The 19311-nt window shown below is 35.6% G+C and overlaps 1 protein-coding gene across 7 annotated transcripts in view; it reads left to right on the top strand.

Moving 5' to 3' along the window:
- The window catches only part of WWP1 (WW domain containing E3 ubiquitin protein ligase 1), a 61646-nt gene that overhangs the window by 26566 nt on the left and 15769 nt on the right, over positions 1-19311 (top strand). For 2 of the 7 annotated variants that reach the window (XM_009635562.2, XM_035891171.1), the window contains exons 3-11: positions 776-914; positions 3253-3377; positions 6192-6329; positions 6427-6493; positions 8601-8782; positions 12039-12387; positions 14509-14604; positions 15876-16050; positions 19167-19221. In XM_009635562.2, coding sequence (XP_009633857.1) covers positions 776-914; positions 3253-3377; positions 6192-6329; positions 6427-6493; positions 8601-8782; positions 12039-12387; positions 14509-14604; positions 15876-16050; positions 19167-19221 — 1326 coding nt within the window. Of the gene's footprint in view, positions 1-775; positions 915-2500; positions 2595-3252; positions 3378-4760; positions 4862-6191; positions 6330-6426; positions 6494-8600; positions 8783-12038; positions 12388-14508; positions 14605-15875; positions 16051-19166; positions 19222-19311 lie in introns of those variants that run through there. The other 5 variants (XM_035891170.1, XM_035891174.1, XM_035891175.1 and 2 more) reach the window with 5 other exon arrangements.

Genomic DNA, 19311 nt, shown 5'->3' with positions numbered 1-19311 from the left:
GAGAGGGCATAGCCAGCAGGTAGGTGCAGCTCTATGTCCATCGATGTGGTATTCTGAAGACAGTATCTGCCTGAAAAAGAATTGAAAATACTGGCAGTTAGGCTGCTGTTGTTTTTTATAGTGACTTCCTCAGCTGGGTGAGGAAGTGGGAGAACAGGTTTATGTTTAGGAGGACTGAGGACCTCACCAGTGATTCGGAGGTAAAAAATAGCTTCTTCGGTCATTTGCTGTTTCTTAGTTGTTGAATATTTAGCTGAAACTTTTTAAGTTCATCTGCAAAGCTGTTTAAATAGGGGAAATTTGAGAGCTGATTTTTTACTTTTAACAAACTCATGTATTTAATGACAGGTTAACCACACAAGTAATATAGGCAAGGAAATTAAGCTCTGTATATAGGCTTTGCTATACAGGCATGTTCTGAAATAGGCTTGATAATCTCTCAGATGTGTGGTACTTAGATATTTTTCAGTTAAGGGAAGAGCAGGAAGAACAATGAGAAAATAATCAATAGAACCCACATGATTTTCAGTGTTTATCCCTAAAATAATTGTTGTGCTGTCTCTCCAGCCCATCCTGATAGTACGTGGTGAAGCTGTCTGACAAAGTAGCTTTTGAAAATAAAAGCTACCGTTTTAGCATTGACCTTTTTGTGTTCATCAGTAGAAATGGTGAGGCATAACATTGCCATGCTGTGTTTCATAAATTGTGTAGGCAGTACATTTTCTGTTTTCCAGCAACAGTATGCTGTTACAGATAAAGCAATGTATTTTATTAGTTTCTAGTGCCAAACTTAAACGGAAAAAGAATTGGTTTGGAACAACTTTCTACACGGAATTAACTGCAGATGGAGAAATTAAGAAAACAGCAAAATCAAGTAGTTCTTCAAATCCAAAATGGGATGAGCAGCTGACAGTGTAAGTAGATTTTTTTGGTTATTTAATACTACTTATTAGGCAGACATTGCAGGCAAATATTTACTAAGCTTGGCTGCCTCCATAGTTTTCTCTGGCTCTTGACGACTAAATGCAGGCATAAGATGACATTTATCTCAAATTAATTTTTTTTTCCTCAATTCTTAAAATGTTTTGAGGATATTTTTTGTACAGAGAGTGTTCCTTGCATACAATTGCTATGCATGGTGTACTCTCAATATGTGTTAGCACTGTGGACCATTCAAGTTTAAGATTCTTCTCTATAAGATGTTACTAATTGTAACCATGTCATTCTTAACTTTAAAAGGAAAAAAGTGTCAGCTAGATAAGTAGTAGTTATGAGGAAGGTCACTTTTTCCTTTAAATTTCCTAATGAAGGGGTACACACACACACAGTTTCCTGCAGAGTGACCTTGCAACTTATCCTAACATTTGAAGTTTTGAATCTTCTTGTGGTTTACTTTGGTTTAACTGTGGTACAAGTGTAGATACACCTGAATATGAGTCTGTGAAGAGGTGGCAATCTTGCACTGTGCGATTGGCTAGAATGCATTATCACACAAGCAAGATTGTACTGCTTCAGATTTGGGTCTCCTATCAAGTGGCATTAAGTGTGGGCCAGTTCATTTTGCAGTGTTTGACCTGCCTTTGTGCAATAGCCAGCTTTGTTAGTAGTAGGAGCCACGCCAGGTTGCTATAACTAATGGTACTGGAGAGTGGGGACTGTACAGCATACCTAGGTTTGGGGAACTGTTTGCCTGGGAACACTTACTAACTACAGACCTGGGCTGAAGCAAGTAGGGTGTTCGTGTGCCACATTTCTCAATGTTTCAGGTTTAGTAGAGGTTACTAGCCCTTTGCAATAGAGAATAATATAGTCTTGGACCTGATGATGATTTCCAGGAGTTATTAGTACCACAAGTACAGAGCTATTGGTGTATTCACAGAGACCAGAGTTTCTGTTGAGGAGGCAGGTTTGATTTGGTAGGATTTGGTGAGCTGATAGAAATGAGGTAGTTTGGCATGCACAGTACAGCCAAACAGACTTATTCCGTCATCAGTATTACTTACTTAGGATCTTACCCTTATATATATATATAAGGTGTTCTGGCCCACTCTGGCTATTGGAATGGTATCATTGCTTCAGTTGCCCAGGCTGTTTGAGGATAAGTGAACTCTCTGCTTTACCAAATTCCCCTCACTTCTATGGGTCTGCGTGGGCACCAGCAATAGATTCTCCATGTGTAGGAAGAGGTGTGTGGTGTTTTGTTTTTTTTTTTTTTTCCTTCATTGAGCTGGCCTTTTAGTAAGACTCTTATTACAAGGCAGACTGTTAACAATGCAAAAATATATTTCCTCATGGGTTTTAGCAAAAATGATCCACGTTGTCCAACACGTTCAAGTGACTATGAGGCTAGCCTTGTTGTTGGGAGGGTGGGGGTTGTTTTTAGTAATTATTTTCGTCAATGCTGATATAACTTTTTGTATCCAATACTGATGGATATGTGGCCTTTGACTTTTTGCAGTACAGTGATTCTACTCCATTTTTCATGGCCAGGAGCATTCTTGCAGTACTAGACCCTGTACTACAAAACTTGCTCTTCAGGACCTAGCATAGCTTCCCGTTTTCCTTCTTGAGCAGGGGAGAGATCACTGCCAAAGGTTATCATAATATTACTGTAATTGGGTCCTTTACCTTTCTGCTTCCCTCCCGTTTTTACTTTAGCTTCATCATTTGATTTTTCCCCTCTGATTTCTGTGAGTATGCATTGTGGTTTTATATATATTTGTGGATTCACAAATAATGTTTTATCAACACTTTCGTGGCAAGCTGACACCCATTAAGTGGGTTCTTCTGCTTGCAAGTAGCTGATTGGTTTTTCATTTTTTTTAAGTATTTAGTATTTTTCTTTCTAGTGACAGAAAAATATACTTACCACCTTTTTCTCCACATTTCATAATGTGAGTTTTTAGTTAGAATTCTGTAATAGGAATAAGGAAAATATGGCTTTCATAAATAAAGTGCGATATGTTTTATATAACTGAGATTTGAGCTTAGTGTAGGTTGTTCTGATACTCCTCAAATTCCTTATGTTATCGTAGTAATGCACTTTAAGTTTGAACTTAAGTATAAATAACATAGTGTTTGCAGTTCTTAGTTAAAAATTTCCCCTTGCAGTACAAAAACTTCATTCAGTTAATTAGTATCAAGAAGTACAATAAATATGAGAAAGTGAATTAAGTTCAAATACTCCTAATAGCAAGAACGAATACTTTAAATTCTGTATATATTTTTTTAAAAAATGTATTTTATATGCAGGAATGTGACTCCACAGACTACGCTGGAATTTAGAGTGTGGAGCCATCACACTTTAAAAGCAGATGCTTTATTAGGAAGAGCCACTGTAGACTTGAGACAAGCTTTGGAAATACACAATAGAAAATGTAAGTTATCATGAAGGATATTTTGAGTAAAGTAGAATTATTATTACTAATCTATATATCAAACTGCCAACCACACTACTAACTATACATGTAACTACAACTGACTTTCAGTTGATGTCTTTACTTGTCTCTTATAGAGATGTCTGTGCTATTGAGAGCAATTTAAATGTAACAATGGGATATAATTCTGAAACAAACATTAGAGTACAAGTTACTACAAACTAAGTAAAAGCCGAAGTGATTAAATACAATGTTTTGTGGCAAACTAACAACTAATTTACTAGAAGATCTGTTTTAGACTTGGTAAAAAAAAAAAAAAAGTCTAAACTTTCAGAAAAGCCATCTATGTAATTTTTCATGTTTTCCTTCTCTGGAATCACTAATAGAAAGGCTGGATATTTTTCCCTCATAATTTAGCCACCCAGAGAGCAGTAGGAACCACTGATTAATGAAACAATTGAAAACTTCCTTTTAGTACATTAGCAATTGTTGTGTTCTATGTAACTACTAATTTTGTCTTTGTTAGAATTAAAACAGGTCTTCTATATCTAATTTGCTTTTTAAATTTTTTTTTATTAGTATGAGAAGATGGTGAATCCACACTTTAAATTCCACTCCAGAGTGGCAGCAGAATTCCAGCTAAACCAATCTCTAACCTTTCTCACAAGTTAGATATACAAACCTGAGAGGTCTGTTTAGAGAGGTGGGCGGAAAGGAGAGCTGAAAAAAAGCTTCATTTTTCCGATTCTTACAGAAAATTGAAACAGAATCCAAAATCAAGTGGGATTTTTTTCATTCTGAAGATTCTGCCCAAGATTCCATAGTTAATTGGAAAAATGGCTTCTTTTCTAAATTAAAAAAAAAAAAAAAATTCATAAGAAGCTGGGTTGCAGTAATGATAGCGAAAAAAAATAGTTAATGTTTTAACTATTTCTAACAAAATAGTTAATATTTTATTACTGTAGATCCAGGGGATGTAGGCTCTGACAACTTGGCAAATTCTTTCAGGGAATGGTTGACTGAGTTAGCTGTACATTGCACCAAAAGTAATTTATGTGTAGTGTTTCTGATTTGGGCAAGTCAGCAGTTTGACACACACTGGATTATCCAATAATTCAGTGGTAGAAAAATCTGATTGGTATCCTTCAGTCATTCAGTTATTGATACCTAATCTAAAATGCAGCAGTTGAGAGGCTTTTTACTGGAAAAAAAATGTAAAGCGGAAGTCCTCTAAACGCAGGAACCTTCGAATTAGTCCTCTTATTTTCTCCTGCTAAACACTGCCAGCATGAATTGCTGCCCACACCCCTCCCAGCTTTCTTGCCAGCTCAGTTGGACTACAGCCAACTGTTGATCTGGCTTGGGGAGATAACCTGTTAAAATAGCAGAAGCAAAACCAATCAACTTTCTAGAAATGATGATTCATGAATATGTTAATTTTACAACTCGGTGGTCGGCTCATTTCTTCTTGTCTCTTCTTTCAGGTAGTACCATTTTCCAAAATGCAGATTGCTAAATCAATAATTCTGTAGATTTGGGAGCTTTGTGCTTGCTCCAGTGATTTGAAGTACTTTGAAATCCATTGGAATATAGCAGTGGGTGTCTGCTAGTAATTGCTGCCCAACTATACTGTTGAACTTTCTCTTTAAAGTAACAGCTTCAGGGTATCTGGCAATAGCTTATGGTAACCTTCCCTGTGTTCATGTCTATTGTTCATTTATTATATAAGTTAAGAATGAAAAAAAATAAGGAAATGCTAGTTTAATGCATAGAAGTGCAGAGTGAGCTTTAATGTTAGCTTGGAATGCTCTCATATGGAGGGAAATATGGTGGTATATCTTGAAAAATTAATCTTTTAAACTGAGACCGTAAATACTAAAAGGCCTTAACCATTTTAACCTTATCAATAGCTGACTCATAGCTGACAGTGTTTGGATTTATGACATGTAGCTTTAACTGCTGTACTAGTAATAGCTGATTTAGAGAGAATTACACAGCATCCACAGCATGTTTTACCTCTGGATTATGTATGTCTGTCTACAAATGTGTGCATTGCTTATCAGTCATACTGAATTATTTTACTGCACCATGTACACATTTTTTTGTATATCTCAATTATCTCACAGTTTCTTTTGATTAAAATAGTTTCTGATTTAATTTTGGCTTACTTGAGGTATCCTCCCTGTTGCTGTTTAATCCTTGGAGTGGGGAATCTATGAAAATGCTAGTAAGAATTTACTAAAAATAATTTTAAAAAATGAGGAAGTACTCTATGCAGTCTTTGCATCTGCTTCTTCCTCAAAGTGATGTTCTTTTCAGTGGTGTCTTAGAATTAGTTTTGGAAGGTGGTATGAGAAATTAACATAAGCTCTGGTTGTAGAATGAGGTTCCCTGTGACTTGTAATATTTGGATGTGTAGTTCAGATGTTGTTTGACTTTAAGCCTTCCCATTTATGTAAGTAGTGCATAATTTCACAAGGGCTTAGTGGAAACAGCAAACCTGGGAAATCATTGAACAAAGTACTGAAACCCTGTGGATCCTATAGCATACCTATAGAATATGCTATGTAAATGGCCTATTTATTTTTACAATAAACTATGTTTTATCCACAGAAGACGTAGATTTACACAGCTCCTTAGTGATTTCTATGTTGATTTGAATCATCTGAATATCTCTCATGTTCATTTTTGTACAACTAAATACATGTATCACATTTTTGTGTTGAAAATATCTTTTAATGTTGTTTAGAATTTAATCTCTCTTTTATCCCTTCTCTCCTTCTCTCCTCCTACCCACCCCAACTCCATTTTTAGTGGAGAAGGTGAAAGAACAGTTGAAACTCTCTTTGGAAAACAAGAGTGGCATGGTGCAAACAGGTGAACTGACAGTTGTGCTAGATGGTTTGGTTGTTGAACAAGAATCTCTTACAAATCTCAGTTCATCAGCAACCAGTAAGTTAAAATAATTAAATCAGATGGTAATATTTTGATTAAGATTTCAAACAGATATAATAGAATATTTCTGTTGAATTTGTTTTTTGCTGTTCAGTAGAAGTTCAGCAAAATGGCGAGGCTGTGCATGAAAGCAGAGATGCTTCAGCAAGAAGTACATCCAGGTTGGAATTAATTTTTGTGTTTTACTCTATATGAAGTATATTAGCAAATTTATCAGTTGAACTGTTTGGGTTTGTGGTTGTTTTTTTTTTTTGGTGGTTTTTTTTGTTTTGTTTTTTTTTTTTGTTTGTTTTTTTGAAGGTGATAGATTTTAACTGTCAAGGCCTAAGTTATGTTTCCACAGGTTTTAGAAACATTACTTGTATGATAATTACATAATTTAAATCTTCTCAAGCTAGATTTGCAACCCTTCCTCTGCTGGTAGAATCTGCTCTCCACTACTTTATCATTGCCTCTTGGATGTGTAGCCCTCTGAACATTCAACTGATTGGGAGTCTACTAAATGCTGCAGCAGAGATTAGGGGAGCAGTGCTTCAGTGTGGTTTGTTCTTTGTATTTAATCCATTAGTTTTCTTCTGCTGTTTAAGAACCATTTCTATTCACATCTACTGACTTGTTGCAACATACTATCTGAATGGAAGGAAGAAGAAAAAAAAGCCTAAATTACTTCCCCCCTCACCCAGTTCCTTTAAAAGGTCACGATCAGCAATTTACTTAAGAGACTTAGTTTAGGAAGCAGTGTTCAAAACACTGAGGCAAAGGGGTTCCCTACTTCAACCTGAAGTGGCAAGAAAAAGGCTTTGGGATCAATTTAGAGCTTCATTCTTGGCTTTTCTATACCAATTCAAGGACTGCCTGGAGAGAAGATTGTTTGCCTCCTCACCATTAGTGAGTCAAATAGGTCAACATTCAGATCAATTTAATGTTGCTGGCCTGCTCAGTTACCTGGCAGTGAACCCCTTTCTGTTTAAGTTCTTGGCACATGATGGAGTGAAAAAACATACAGTTGCTATGCATTTGAGTGGCAGGGAGACATTTCTCCTTGTATGCTCAACTTGATTCTTTTTTTGAATATGCAAAGGTTTGTCTCTGTTCGCCCATGGGTGCGCAATGTGATGGAGTGGCAATAAAGAGTTGCTTCTCAGTTTTTGTTAGAAAGGTTTGGGACTGCTAAAAGTGACTTGAAACACATCTGCATACCATTTTGAAACAGTAGTAACAATGATTTGTTTTCATTCAGCTGTTGTTGTTGGAGGTGTGGCTTTTACTGGGATCCTGCTCTTGATGTTTATCTTTTGATTACAGCAGTTTTCCGTACAACTGTCCAGAAGTTTTGATTTACAGTTTTAAAATTAAGAGAGGAAGAAAAGTTTTAAGGTAGCTTCTGTGTATGTCTTTAGGAAGCAGATCAAGTTTTTAGTCCAGAGCTGAAAAGGGATAATACTTTAATTATCTGTTTATACTATTCCTTTGGAGTTAGGTAAGGTAGCATGGAAATGCTGCTTCTTCCGCAAAGTGGGACTTCTAACATTTCTCACATTTTTTGTCATCTGTTGAATTTCTTTAATTTTTAGCCTCTACTCCTTGAGAAGATGGGGAGTTGGCAATATGTGTCTCTGGTGCGTGGCTTTAAGCATTTTGGGATAGATTTAAGTAAAAACAGTGTAAATGAACTGGAGTTCACAAGCCCTTACACTATATTTATTTCCATGTGGCCTTTTAAACACAAAGCTGCCCATGTGTGTACCTCCTCACAATGTCCCATCCTGCCTATGCATAGAGAAGCTCATCTTACTTTCTTTTTACTGAAGGAGAGTTTTTTGTTACGTTCGTATGTTATGACTAGAATAATTTTTGGAGATATGATGAACAAAACCAATTGTTACACTTGGTTAATGAGAGAAAAAGTTTTCCTGCTCATAGCTGCACTTTGGAAGGGTCTTTTGGAAGACATGGCAGGTGCATCAGTCCACCCAACTCAATTCTAATTTGTCATCACAAGTAAAAGATGAAGTGGAAATGGAAAATCTTATCTGTTTTAAGTATCTGGAATCCTCAAAACCAACATTTGCCTTTTATTCTGTCATTGTTTTGGTCTTGCACTTGACTGTTATCTAGGCTGCAAAAATTGTGTTATAAACTGTTGTGAATTTACATCTATTTCTTTATTTGTTTCTTAGTGTGATTTAGTGTAGGATTTGGTTTAGTTGCATAACTGTTTAACATGTTGTTTGTAGTAACCTAAAACGATCTTTTATTTTTACCAAGATCTGCTTGTGACATTTCTAATGGGATAGACAATCAAGTACCTTCCAACTCTGTAGTACAGAATACATTCTGTATAGAAGATGTTAATGGAGACAGCACGCCATCTCCTACTCACATTGCAGCCAGACCCAAAAATACACCAGTACCAAAACCACTTGCAGCTCAGCCTGTCAACAGCACTGGTAAGAATGGGAGAGTTATGAGAACATGTTCCATAAGACTTTTTTATCTGGTTGAAATGTATCTGAAGTTGAGCCACTTTTTCTGTACATTTTTTGTTAGATTTTAAAAATACTGAAAGGCTGTTTCTGGGCTTGAATTTATAATCTTGAGTGTCTACTTCTGTGAATTTCTCTGGAGTAGATCCGTTCTTAAATATACGTAACTTTTGTACTTTCCTGTCAGTTCTCTTCTCTGATGGAGAAAGATGTAAGGCATCCAAAACTTCCATTTCTTTGTCCCAGATGACTAAACCATATTATTGATTGTCTGGAGGAAAAATCATATTTCTTTCACAATTAATTTGAGTAACTACAGTTAAGTTTATTTTGCCATTAGATAAATCTGATTGACAAATACTAAGTTCGTTTTCCTCTTAAACGCAAAAACTTTGATTGTGACTACAAGTAACATTCAGCACAGTAAAATAAGTGAAAAGAAAGTATTTTTAAATTTTTGTTCCTCTGGCAAAACTTTGCATCTGATAATGATTGTGCTTTCTAAGCACGTTCTGCCTTTTCTCAGCTGTTTGAGAGACATTACAGTGATAGCAGAAGAAAAAGATAACCTTAAATAGAAATGGGCAAGCTGTTAATAAACAGTAGAACAGAGACTGTCAAACTTGCTGTAATAAAGTGGGAAATGTGGGTATGGTGGGAAGATAGCAGAAACAATTATGAACTTTAAAAGGTAATAATTAAATTAGACCTTCTCTGAAGCTCTCCTCCTTTTGGAGAACTTGAATATGATTCCCCTCTCTTTTCAGTTGAAGGCCAGAGGGCATATATATTATTTAGGCGTTGCTCCCTTTTTCTTCAGTAGCAGAGAGATCCATTTGAAATCTGTGTTTGGATAGGGTAATTGCAAAAATAATTGATTTGTTCAAATAGGAATATTGATGAAATCATCACTGAGCTTGCACCACAGCACTGATGTAACAGTTTTCAACTACTGTACCAGTTGGTGGAGGCTTTTAAGGCAAGCCATAAAACAGGTCTCCAGCATTTGTTGATGACAGACTTTCCCCTGCCCCCCCCCCCACTGTTGTGCTTAGCAGGATTGTAATTTTAGGTGGTGTTGCCACAATTGCTGTTTTAGATCTAATTGGAGAGGTAATCAGCTGATGTAATGTATTATAGATCTGTTTTGGAGATCAGCTTGCTAAAAGAGCTGATGATTTGTCAGTTATTTTGCTTCTAACTCTATTATGTAATCCCATTCACTCTTTCATGTGGATAAATTGATTTATTTTTTTTTTACGAAAGCTGAAATTTCAGTAAAAGTTTTGCTAGTTAAAGCAGAAGTTTGAAGAAACTTGATCAGATTGTCTGTAGTTATTTTTTTTAATGTCATGCTTTATATTTCTTAAAATAATACAAAATCTTGACATGTCATAATATAGTTAATCTGTTCTGTGTGAGCTGGAAGTAGTGATGTATTACCCTGGAATAGTTGTGTTCTGAAAGCAATGCCTTTACAGATCCTACAAATCTGCTGCTGCCTGTAAAATCATGCTTATTATGCATATTAAGAAAATATTTATGACCCAGTGATAATTCCTTAAAGAAACTGACTCGCCAATTTAAACATACTGCTGATGACAGTTTTATTGTTTGTAATTCTTTGATCTTTGATTCTTTATTTGTAAGAGTGTTATACAGAATTAAAGTAAATTAACTCTTTAAAATGATGGAGCAGCGTTTTATAGGCCCTATAGGCCTTGGCTTAAATTTTGCAAATGTGTATCTAAAAGGTTATGAGTATAGAGCAATTGTATTGGCCTCAGCCCTCAGAACTGTAAGCTGATAGTATGCTGTTAGAAAATTACTTGAAGTCTAAAGTCTATGTTGCATATTGTATTTGGTCTTGTAGAAAAATAGCTTCAAGTCTAGAATAGGTACAAACGAGTTTAAACAGAACTGTTACTGTCTGGTGTTGATTAGTGGTTCAGAAAATGAAGTCTGTGAGTGCTGTTGCATTGCTTTTAATAGTGGGGATCCTACTGACTGCCGTACCTGATTTTGCTTGTCTAAGACAAGATCTTGTTGTGCTGAGATACTGTTCTGTAAAGCTCTGCAGATGACTGGTATTGATGTATGGTTGGCCAAGTGTGCTTGGGAGTAATAAAGCTGCCTTAGCCCCCTTTCCCTGCAAAATCCATGCCTGCTTTAGACTTTTTATGAGATTATGTTTGCTTCAGTTGGATGACATTTGTATTGTTCTTTAAAAAGCAGAAATTGATTTACTTTGTGATTCTAAAACAATTTTCTTCAGCCATTGAATTAAATAACTTACGTTAGCCACATACTAATTTTTATATTTTAATCCCACTTTTGGAGGGGAATTGTTTTTTTTCCAAGTCACGTACACAGACTTCTTTTTTGAAGTTGATATAACCTGAAAGTTTCAAAGCAAATAAAGCAGTACTGTTTTCTGGGAAGCAGATGGGTACCTTTTGCTAATCTGAAAAGTACTGTGTAGTGTTGAGTTGACCAAGATATGCAGAAACTAAGAAATTATGTTAGCAGGGAAGTATAGATAATGACTTGCAGACTGTAAGTTTTAATTACAGCTTTAACTGAGTGTCCTGTTTTCAGCTGGGATAGAGTTAATTTTCTTCCTAGTAGCTGGCATAGTGCTGTGTTTTGAATTTAGTATGAGAAGAATGTTGATAACACACTGATGGTTTAGTTGTTGCTAAGTAGTGCCTTGACTAGTCAAGGACTTTTGAGCTTCCCCTGCTCTGCCAGGTGCACAGGAAGCTGGGAGGGGGCACAGCTGGGACAGCTGACCCAAACTGGCCAAAGGGCTCTTCCAGACCATATGATGTTGTGCTCAGTATAGAAACTGGGAGAGTTGGCCAAGAGGCAGTGACTGCTGCTCAGGGACTGCTTGGATGTTGGTTAGTGGGTGGTGAGCAGTTGTATCACTTGTTTTTCCTGGGGTTTGCTTCTCTTTTTCTCCATTGTTGTCCTATCCCACTGTGGGGGGAGGGTGAGCGAGTGGCTGTGTGGTGCTTGGTTTCTGGCTGGGGCTAAACCATGACACCGAGGCAGGTTCATTGTGACTTTTTGTCATCTTAGACAAAAATGCTGCACGTGGCATATAGGTGCGACTTAAACTTATTCCTTCTATGTCATTTACTCCAGAAGTTGGTAATTTGAAAAGTAAGTCTCACCCAATTCTGATATACAAATGTTCTTATTTCCCATTTCTCAGTTAATGGCGAGTCATCTGCCTCTGCACCAGAAGCTGGTAATTCTTCTGTCTCTGAGGCTCCGATAGGTTCAGTTGAAGCTCCCGTGTCTTCAGATTGCACTAACACTACAGCAGAACCTCAGTCAACAACAGAAGCAACTAGTTGTTCTGAAAGCCACATTTCCGCATTACCTGTTGCGTCTGCTGGACTCGAACCTACAGCTGCAACAGACTGTGCTCAACCTAATGCTAGAAACAGTGTAGCAGCAGATGCAGGAAAACCAAGGGAATCCTCCTCCACCTCAAGCGCATCTGCAGAACCTGTAAGACAGCAGCCTGGTAATGCCAGTACAGAACCTTTGCCACCAGGGTATGTGGGCTTATTTTAATTCTATAATTATGTTTCGTCTGAATGTGCATATAAAGAAACAGAAATTTAATTCTATACTGGGATTGCCAAATGCAGGTCAGTTGGCTGAGGTGGGGTTATTTGATCTAAAATGGGGTTTGTACTGCTGCTATAACTGGCTAGTAGTAGCTCTTGTCCCAGAAAGTAACAACTGATAACTGGTTTGCTGAGATGGTATTGTGATCTAAATAGACAAACTGTTAGGCATTGTGGACATGAAGACTTTTCATTTAATATATTCAAACTTATTTGGGTCATAATTTGTTACTCCTTTGGTTCTTAAACTATAAGAATGTAGTAGGGACCAAAAGGCAGAGAAATGAAAATTAATAAAATAGTTTAGAAATACTTGTAGGTGCTTGCTGTGTAAAAATGAGATCGATAATGTTGTAAATAAAAATACAGATTTGAAGTATATGTATGTGCTTAGAATAACTAGAAACTTAATTATACCAGACTGTTAGAAACTAATTCTGTAGTCCTAAACCTTAAATGCAATATTAAAGATGTGCTTAAACATTAAATGAAAATATAGTACATGCTCAAATATATATATTGATCTTAAATTTTTTTTTATAGAAGCTTTCCTATTTGGGTGAAAAGATGTCTTCAGTAACTAATTGGAAATACTGACATTTCCATAACATTCTAAATATTAACTATTTTAGCATTTTCTGAACACAGAAATTATTTCTTAACCCAAAGTGTATATACCTTGTGTCATTGTAGCTGATCTTTCAGAGGGCCTGCCTTGTACCTGCTCCCTCTGAAGGAGATTCAATAAGTTAGTGGCACTTCACTTGAGTTTCTGCAGTTGGCTAAACATGAAAACAAGCATCTAAAAATAGAAATATTGTATATATATTGCTGGGGAAGAGTTACAAAGTTTTTAATTTTCAGCTGCTTTGACAATGGAAGCTCTTTGTAGGTATGAATTCCTGTGGTCATCCCTCCTCTGTACACCCTTATTTTTTGTAAATTAATTACATGCTTTCCCATTGAGGACAGGGTCATGAGTTCCAGGCATAGTGCACACTATGGCCAAATGCATTTCTTCATCATTCCTCCCTGATCATGTTTCTGTGGGGGTGTTTTTGTGGTGTGTCGTGTTCTTGTCTTCCCCCCATCTAGCTGAGTCTCCATTATGTTTAGTCCTAGTAACTCTGTAACATGCTGATGATCCTCTCTTATCTCTTGTAATCTTAGCATTTAACCTCTTGAACTGCAGAAAACATTTTGTAGGAGTTTTATAGGATACCCTCTAATAGTGAGGAAATGGACATCAAATCCTGCGAGTAGCAGGCAAGGCGTTCTGCCTACATTTTTAGGAGCTAATTGATTATGTATATAAGAAAAACAAACATATATCTAATGCAGGCAACGGCTTCAGTTTTTCATCTAACATTTATCCTGGTTCCCTCTCCCATTTATAAATACTTTTCTTGCGTTATGGCAGTTCTTAGAAGCATGAAATTTCAATTGTTTATAATGTTTGGTCCTCTCTCTATCTTTGATGTAAGTTTGCTTTGTAAGTAAACCTGAAGAAATAATCCCCAGGGACATCAGATAGAGAATTTACCAGGATAGGAAACAGAAACACAGGAAAACCATCTGATAGCACACATTTCAGGTTCACTCTGAAAGATCCTGTTATTTGTTGGATATAGGGAACAGTGCTTCAAAGTGTAAGCCCCCTCTTTTTTTGAGAGAAGCATGTACTTGGAAATGCAAAGAATGCATCTCTAAGCACTTTTTAAGAGGTTATTTTAGCATCCAAGCCTTGAGCAGATAATTAATTGATTTTGGTTTCAGATATCTTAAACAGAATTTGAAAATGCTTATGGATATTGATGTATGCTCATTTTATGTACCAAGTCCCTTAAAGAAGTTTTTATGGTGATACGCGTTCAAGTAGGAAGTAACTGATATGTATTCTACTGTGACTTTTCTTTGGTGTATTAGAATGAGTTTTGGATCATAGTATTTTCATTCAATAACAAGGTACTTTCTGGGCTTAGTGGGAAATAAGTCCTAAGGAAGCATTTTCACCTTGACTTACGTGAAAGTCTTTTTGTCTTGAAGGTGGGAGCAAAGAAAGGATCCTCATGGTAGAACCTATTATGTTGATCACAACACACGAACTACAACATGGGAAAGACCACAGCCCTTACCTCCTGGGTAATGTAGACTTTTTTTTTTTTTTTTTTTTTTTTTAAATTTTATAAAGGGACTTTTTTTTTTTTTTTTTAAATTTTATAAAGGGACTTTTTTTTTTTTTTTTTAAATTTTATAAAGGGACTTTTTTTTTTTTTTTTTAAATTTTATAAAGGGACTTTTTTTTTTTTTTTTTAAATTTTATAAAGGGACTTTTTTTTTTTTTTTTTAAATTTTATAAAGGGACTTTTTTTTTTTTTTTTTAAATTTTATAAAGGGACTTTTTTTTTTTTTTTTTAAATTTTATAAAGGGACTTTTTTTTTTTTTTTTTAAATTTTATAAAGGGACTTTTTTTTTTTTTTTTTAAATTTTATAAAGGGACTTTTTTTTTTTTTTTTTAAATTTTATAAAGGGACTTTTTTTTTTTTTTTTTAAATTTTATAAAGGGACTTTTTTTTTTTTTTTTTAAATTTTATAAAGGGACTTTTTTTTTTTTTTTTTAAATTTTATAAAGGGACTTTTTTTTTTTTTTTTTAAATTTTATAAAGGGACTTTTTTTTTTTTTTTTTAAATTTTATAAAGGGACTTTTTTTTTTTTTTTTTAAATTTTATAAAGGGACTTTTTTTTTTTTTTTTTAAATTTTATAAAGGGACTTTTTTTTTTTTTTTTTTTTTTTTATTTAAATATGATAAAGGTACTCTGTTTGTTTGTTTGTTTGGTGCAGGAATAATACTGGCTTTTATAGGCAGGTAATTGAAACTTTATTATACATCAAATATTAAGAAATTCTAGCTTTCAGTTAATTTAGAGTTATATTAATTGCAGCTATTGTTATAGGGTTGTTGGTACTGTACATGTTGCTTGTTCTGATCACTTGTTCAAGTACAGCTACTAAATTACTTTGTTCTTCCTTTAAAACTTAAGCATTAAGTAATGCACTTTTGACCACCTTTATTTAGGTGGCACCTCTAGGTGTAGTGCACTGGTTCCAAACCTTAAAAAGTGTTTTCTGTGAAACCTGCCAACATTGCTTATGGTCACAGGAATTTATAAAGTTAAAAACGAGGTGACAGAGAGCTGAGCATGCTGCTGCTTGAAGTCTTAAGTTTGCTCGATGTGGTTGTCCTTCTGCCAGTAAAGTCGAGGAGTACTTCTGTGTACTCTAGAAATGAAAATCATGCCTGTGACGCCAGTACTTCATTCAAGTACTGTATAGGAATTTAGCATAAAGAGAAAATTGTTTATGTAATATTACTGAAAAATTTAGCTGTTAACATTTGTGTTTCTTGAAAGCTGGGAAAGAAGAGTTGATGACCGTGGGAGAGTTTACTATGTGGACCACAACACCAGAACAACAACGTGGCAGAGACCAACAATGGAATCAGTCAGGAACTTTGAGCAATGGCAATCTCAACGGAATCAACTGCAGGGAGCTATGCAACAATTTAACCAACGATACCTCTATTCGGTAATTTTATGTAAAATTTAGAAATTAGTAGAGAGGTATAGGTATACTTTTTGTCCTTTAACTTTTTCTAAAGTGATTTTATAACTGTTCAACCATATGTGTTACGAGAATTTGGCATCAGTAACTCAGATTCCGATTCTGTTGAAAAATGTTAACAAAAATCATCTTTAAGGCAGAAAGTACTGCCTTCTGAGTTTGTTCCCTAACTTGAGTCTTGTGCACTGCGTGATACTTAACACTTTTAATGACAGTAGTAATAGGTAAAACTAGAGCAGTCCCTTAACTGAAAAGGAACGTAAAAGCTGAGTTATGGACATTTTGAACATTAAATGGCCTTCAGAACTGTTTCAGTGATTAGGAGTCATTCATTAGTACAGGTGGCAATACTTTTACTTTGAGCTTACTTTGAAGCTTATGCACCTGGTTCAGCTCTGGAATTTCCTACGTGGTTTTCTATTTCTCACAGATAGTTGCTCACTTAACTTCAGCCTGAAGAAAATATCATGAGTAGCTTCGAAGAAGATATTTCTTGAGACAAATTTTTCCGCCTGTGACTGGATAAATAGGATAGTTGCTTTTTCAGAGTTAAGAATGATGGTGCCTGCATGTCACTGTCACTCTAAACAGTCAATTTTAAACATTGTGCTTGATCTCTTAAAAAAAGATCCAATCCTAGAGACTTTGTAAGTGATATATAGCAAAGATGGAGTGTTTTAAAGAAGAAACCATTGAAGTACAAGTCTGAACCAGCTTCACTGGACTAGGAGACTATGCATCCGCAGACCTAACCTTGCATTAAATTTGATGGACTTTATTCAGGTACCCCTGTGAAGTAAAGGATGCTGCAGTATTCTTAAATTTAATACTTCTCAGCCTCTCGTTACCTAATTAGACATTATGTCTCATTATAGCAATAGCAGAAACATGTATCACCATTAATTTCTTAACTCCTGGAGCTGTGCATCAAAGCCAGTTTATCTTATGCAGTTTGAGAAAGATAAAGAGTGGTTGAGGTTGGAAGGGACCTCTGGAAGTCATCTGGTCCAACCCCCTGCTCAAGGGGGTTGCTCTGTGGGGACACCCAGAGCCAGTTGCCCAGGATTGTGTCCAGATGGCTTTTAAATATGTCTAAGAATGGAGACTCCACAACCTCCCTGGGAAACTTGTGCCGGTGCTTGCTCACCCTCACAGTGAATAAGTGTTTCCTGATGTTTAGAGGGAACCCCCTGTATTTCAGCATGTGCCCATTGCCTCTGGTTCTGTCCTTTTTGCACCCTCCTTTCAGGTATTTATATACGTTGGCAAATTTTAATGCAAATCCAAGAATCACAGCTGAAACATATCAAGCCAAGAACTCTTGCTGAGCAACTTCCTGTACTTGTGTACTACTTTGATCAGTTGCTTAAACATCTAAGAAAACTCTCACCTTTCCTGATCATAAGATTTGTTTTGAGCGAAATTGATTTTCTCAGGGAACAATATATTTTTTTAAATTAAATTATCTTCCTTTCTTCATTTAATAACTCTTACTGAAAACCACAGACTCATTTCTTAAAATGTCCCATCTGAACTTAGAATCATTAAATTAGGATTTGTTTGTGAGAAAGAATATACTTGAAGGAAGAGATAAGATAACTCGACCGTATGCATCTCTCTAGAATTCTGTTTTCTAAGTAGTGTATCAGTTGCATACCTAGAACTCACATTTGGTTGAGGAGAAAAAATTGAAATTATGTTAAAAAATGTGTGATTGGTTGGTTTGTTTGGTGTTTTTTTTTTTTTACTTCGGTGCTGCTGTATACTTTTCTGCAAGAATTGTTAAGGTCAAATTACAGATAACTTTTCTTCCTCTGGTGACATACCAGGACTCTGCCTATATAGCACTTTATAAGTGAGATTGTAATTTATTTTTGAGAAAAAGTGAATTAATACTTTCAATGAGTAAGAAAATGTTTCAGTTACCTTGAATGGTCAAAGCTAAACTATGTGAAGGAAGAAAAATAGGTAAGTTATAGTTATTTTAGTTACTTTTATTTTTACCTGGGTTAATATGTTGTACTCCTTTTGGTATTGAATCTGGCTCATCCCATGCCACTGTGTAGTGTTTCAGTGTGTTCTGTTAAATATACATTAGCCAGCAGCCACACACAAATCCTTGGACCCATTAAGAAGATCAGAAGTCTCTGAATTGTGCCACCATTGAGTTCTTTGGCAGACAGCATTTTCTGTTGTGTGCTATTCTTTTTATACTAACCACAGAGAAGTCTTTGGTTACAGGGTCATTGTGACTGTAGTTTCCAAAAGCAGAAAAGACTGACTGCATTTGCTGCTGAGATAATGATAATTCTCTGTTCACATCTAGTAGCTGGTGGCTGGAACAAAGCAGCAGCAAAAAAAGAAGACAATTTTACTGTCCAAAATATTTTAGGGGGTAGATGCTTTTAGTTATAAGTCTGAGCATGGATCCTGCAGTCTGGGGGATTTTGTTCTCATTCTTTGTATTCTTGGGAGCTACAGGGGAACTTCTGCAAGGTTACGGTACATTACAAGCTTAGCATAGTTTTACATAATAATTTAATATTGGTTTTTTACTTATTTTTTTCCTTTTAACCTTACTGTATGTTGGTATAATTTTAACCATCTGCATATTTTGATGAGTGCAGCTGCATTTGCAAAGAATGGCAAAATCTGAAAATAGCCAAACAAGCCATCACATATTGAGGAAGCAAAAAACCCTGTGTTGGCAGTAATCGCCGCTCTTGAAAATGTTTAATGTGGTAAAGCATGTTCTTAAGCAAGAACATTGTGCTTATCTGCTTATACCTGCTTCCGCAAAACTTCTGTGAACTACTGTACATTTTTGTAATCACCAAGTCTCTCAAGTTTGCTGTAGAAAGGGAAAGGGAGGGTACATTGGGTTGGAAACAGTGAAGGCAAGTGCACAAATCATATCTTATTGTCATGTAATCTATGTTTTTTCACAAAACCAGACTAAAAATGGCATGATGCCTTTTCAGAATGGATAGACTTCAGAACAAGTGGTAATCTTAAAACACATTAAGGAAAAAATGTGAATAATATTTGGCCTAAATGAACGTCCCCTTGTTTTTATATAGGCTTCAATGTTGTCAGCAGAAAATGATCCTCTTGGGCCTTTACCACCAGGCTGGGGTAAGTTAATTAGCTGTTGATTTCAGGAAGTGACAGCTACAGAGATTTGGAATTCAATTGTTGTATAGTGTTTTTTTTTCTTTTTCCCCC

The sequence above is a fragment of the Egretta garzetta genome, unplaced genomic scaffold (assembly GCF_000687185.1).
Source record: "Egretta garzetta isolate BGI_Z169 unplaced genomic scaffold, ASM68718v1 scaffold453, whole genome shotgun sequence".
NCBI lineage: Eukaryota > Metazoa > Chordata > Aves > Pelecaniformes > Ardeidae > Egretta > Egretta garzetta.
Note: the sequence above shows the minus strand (reverse complement) of the source record. Positions and strands in the feature narration are given on the sequence as shown.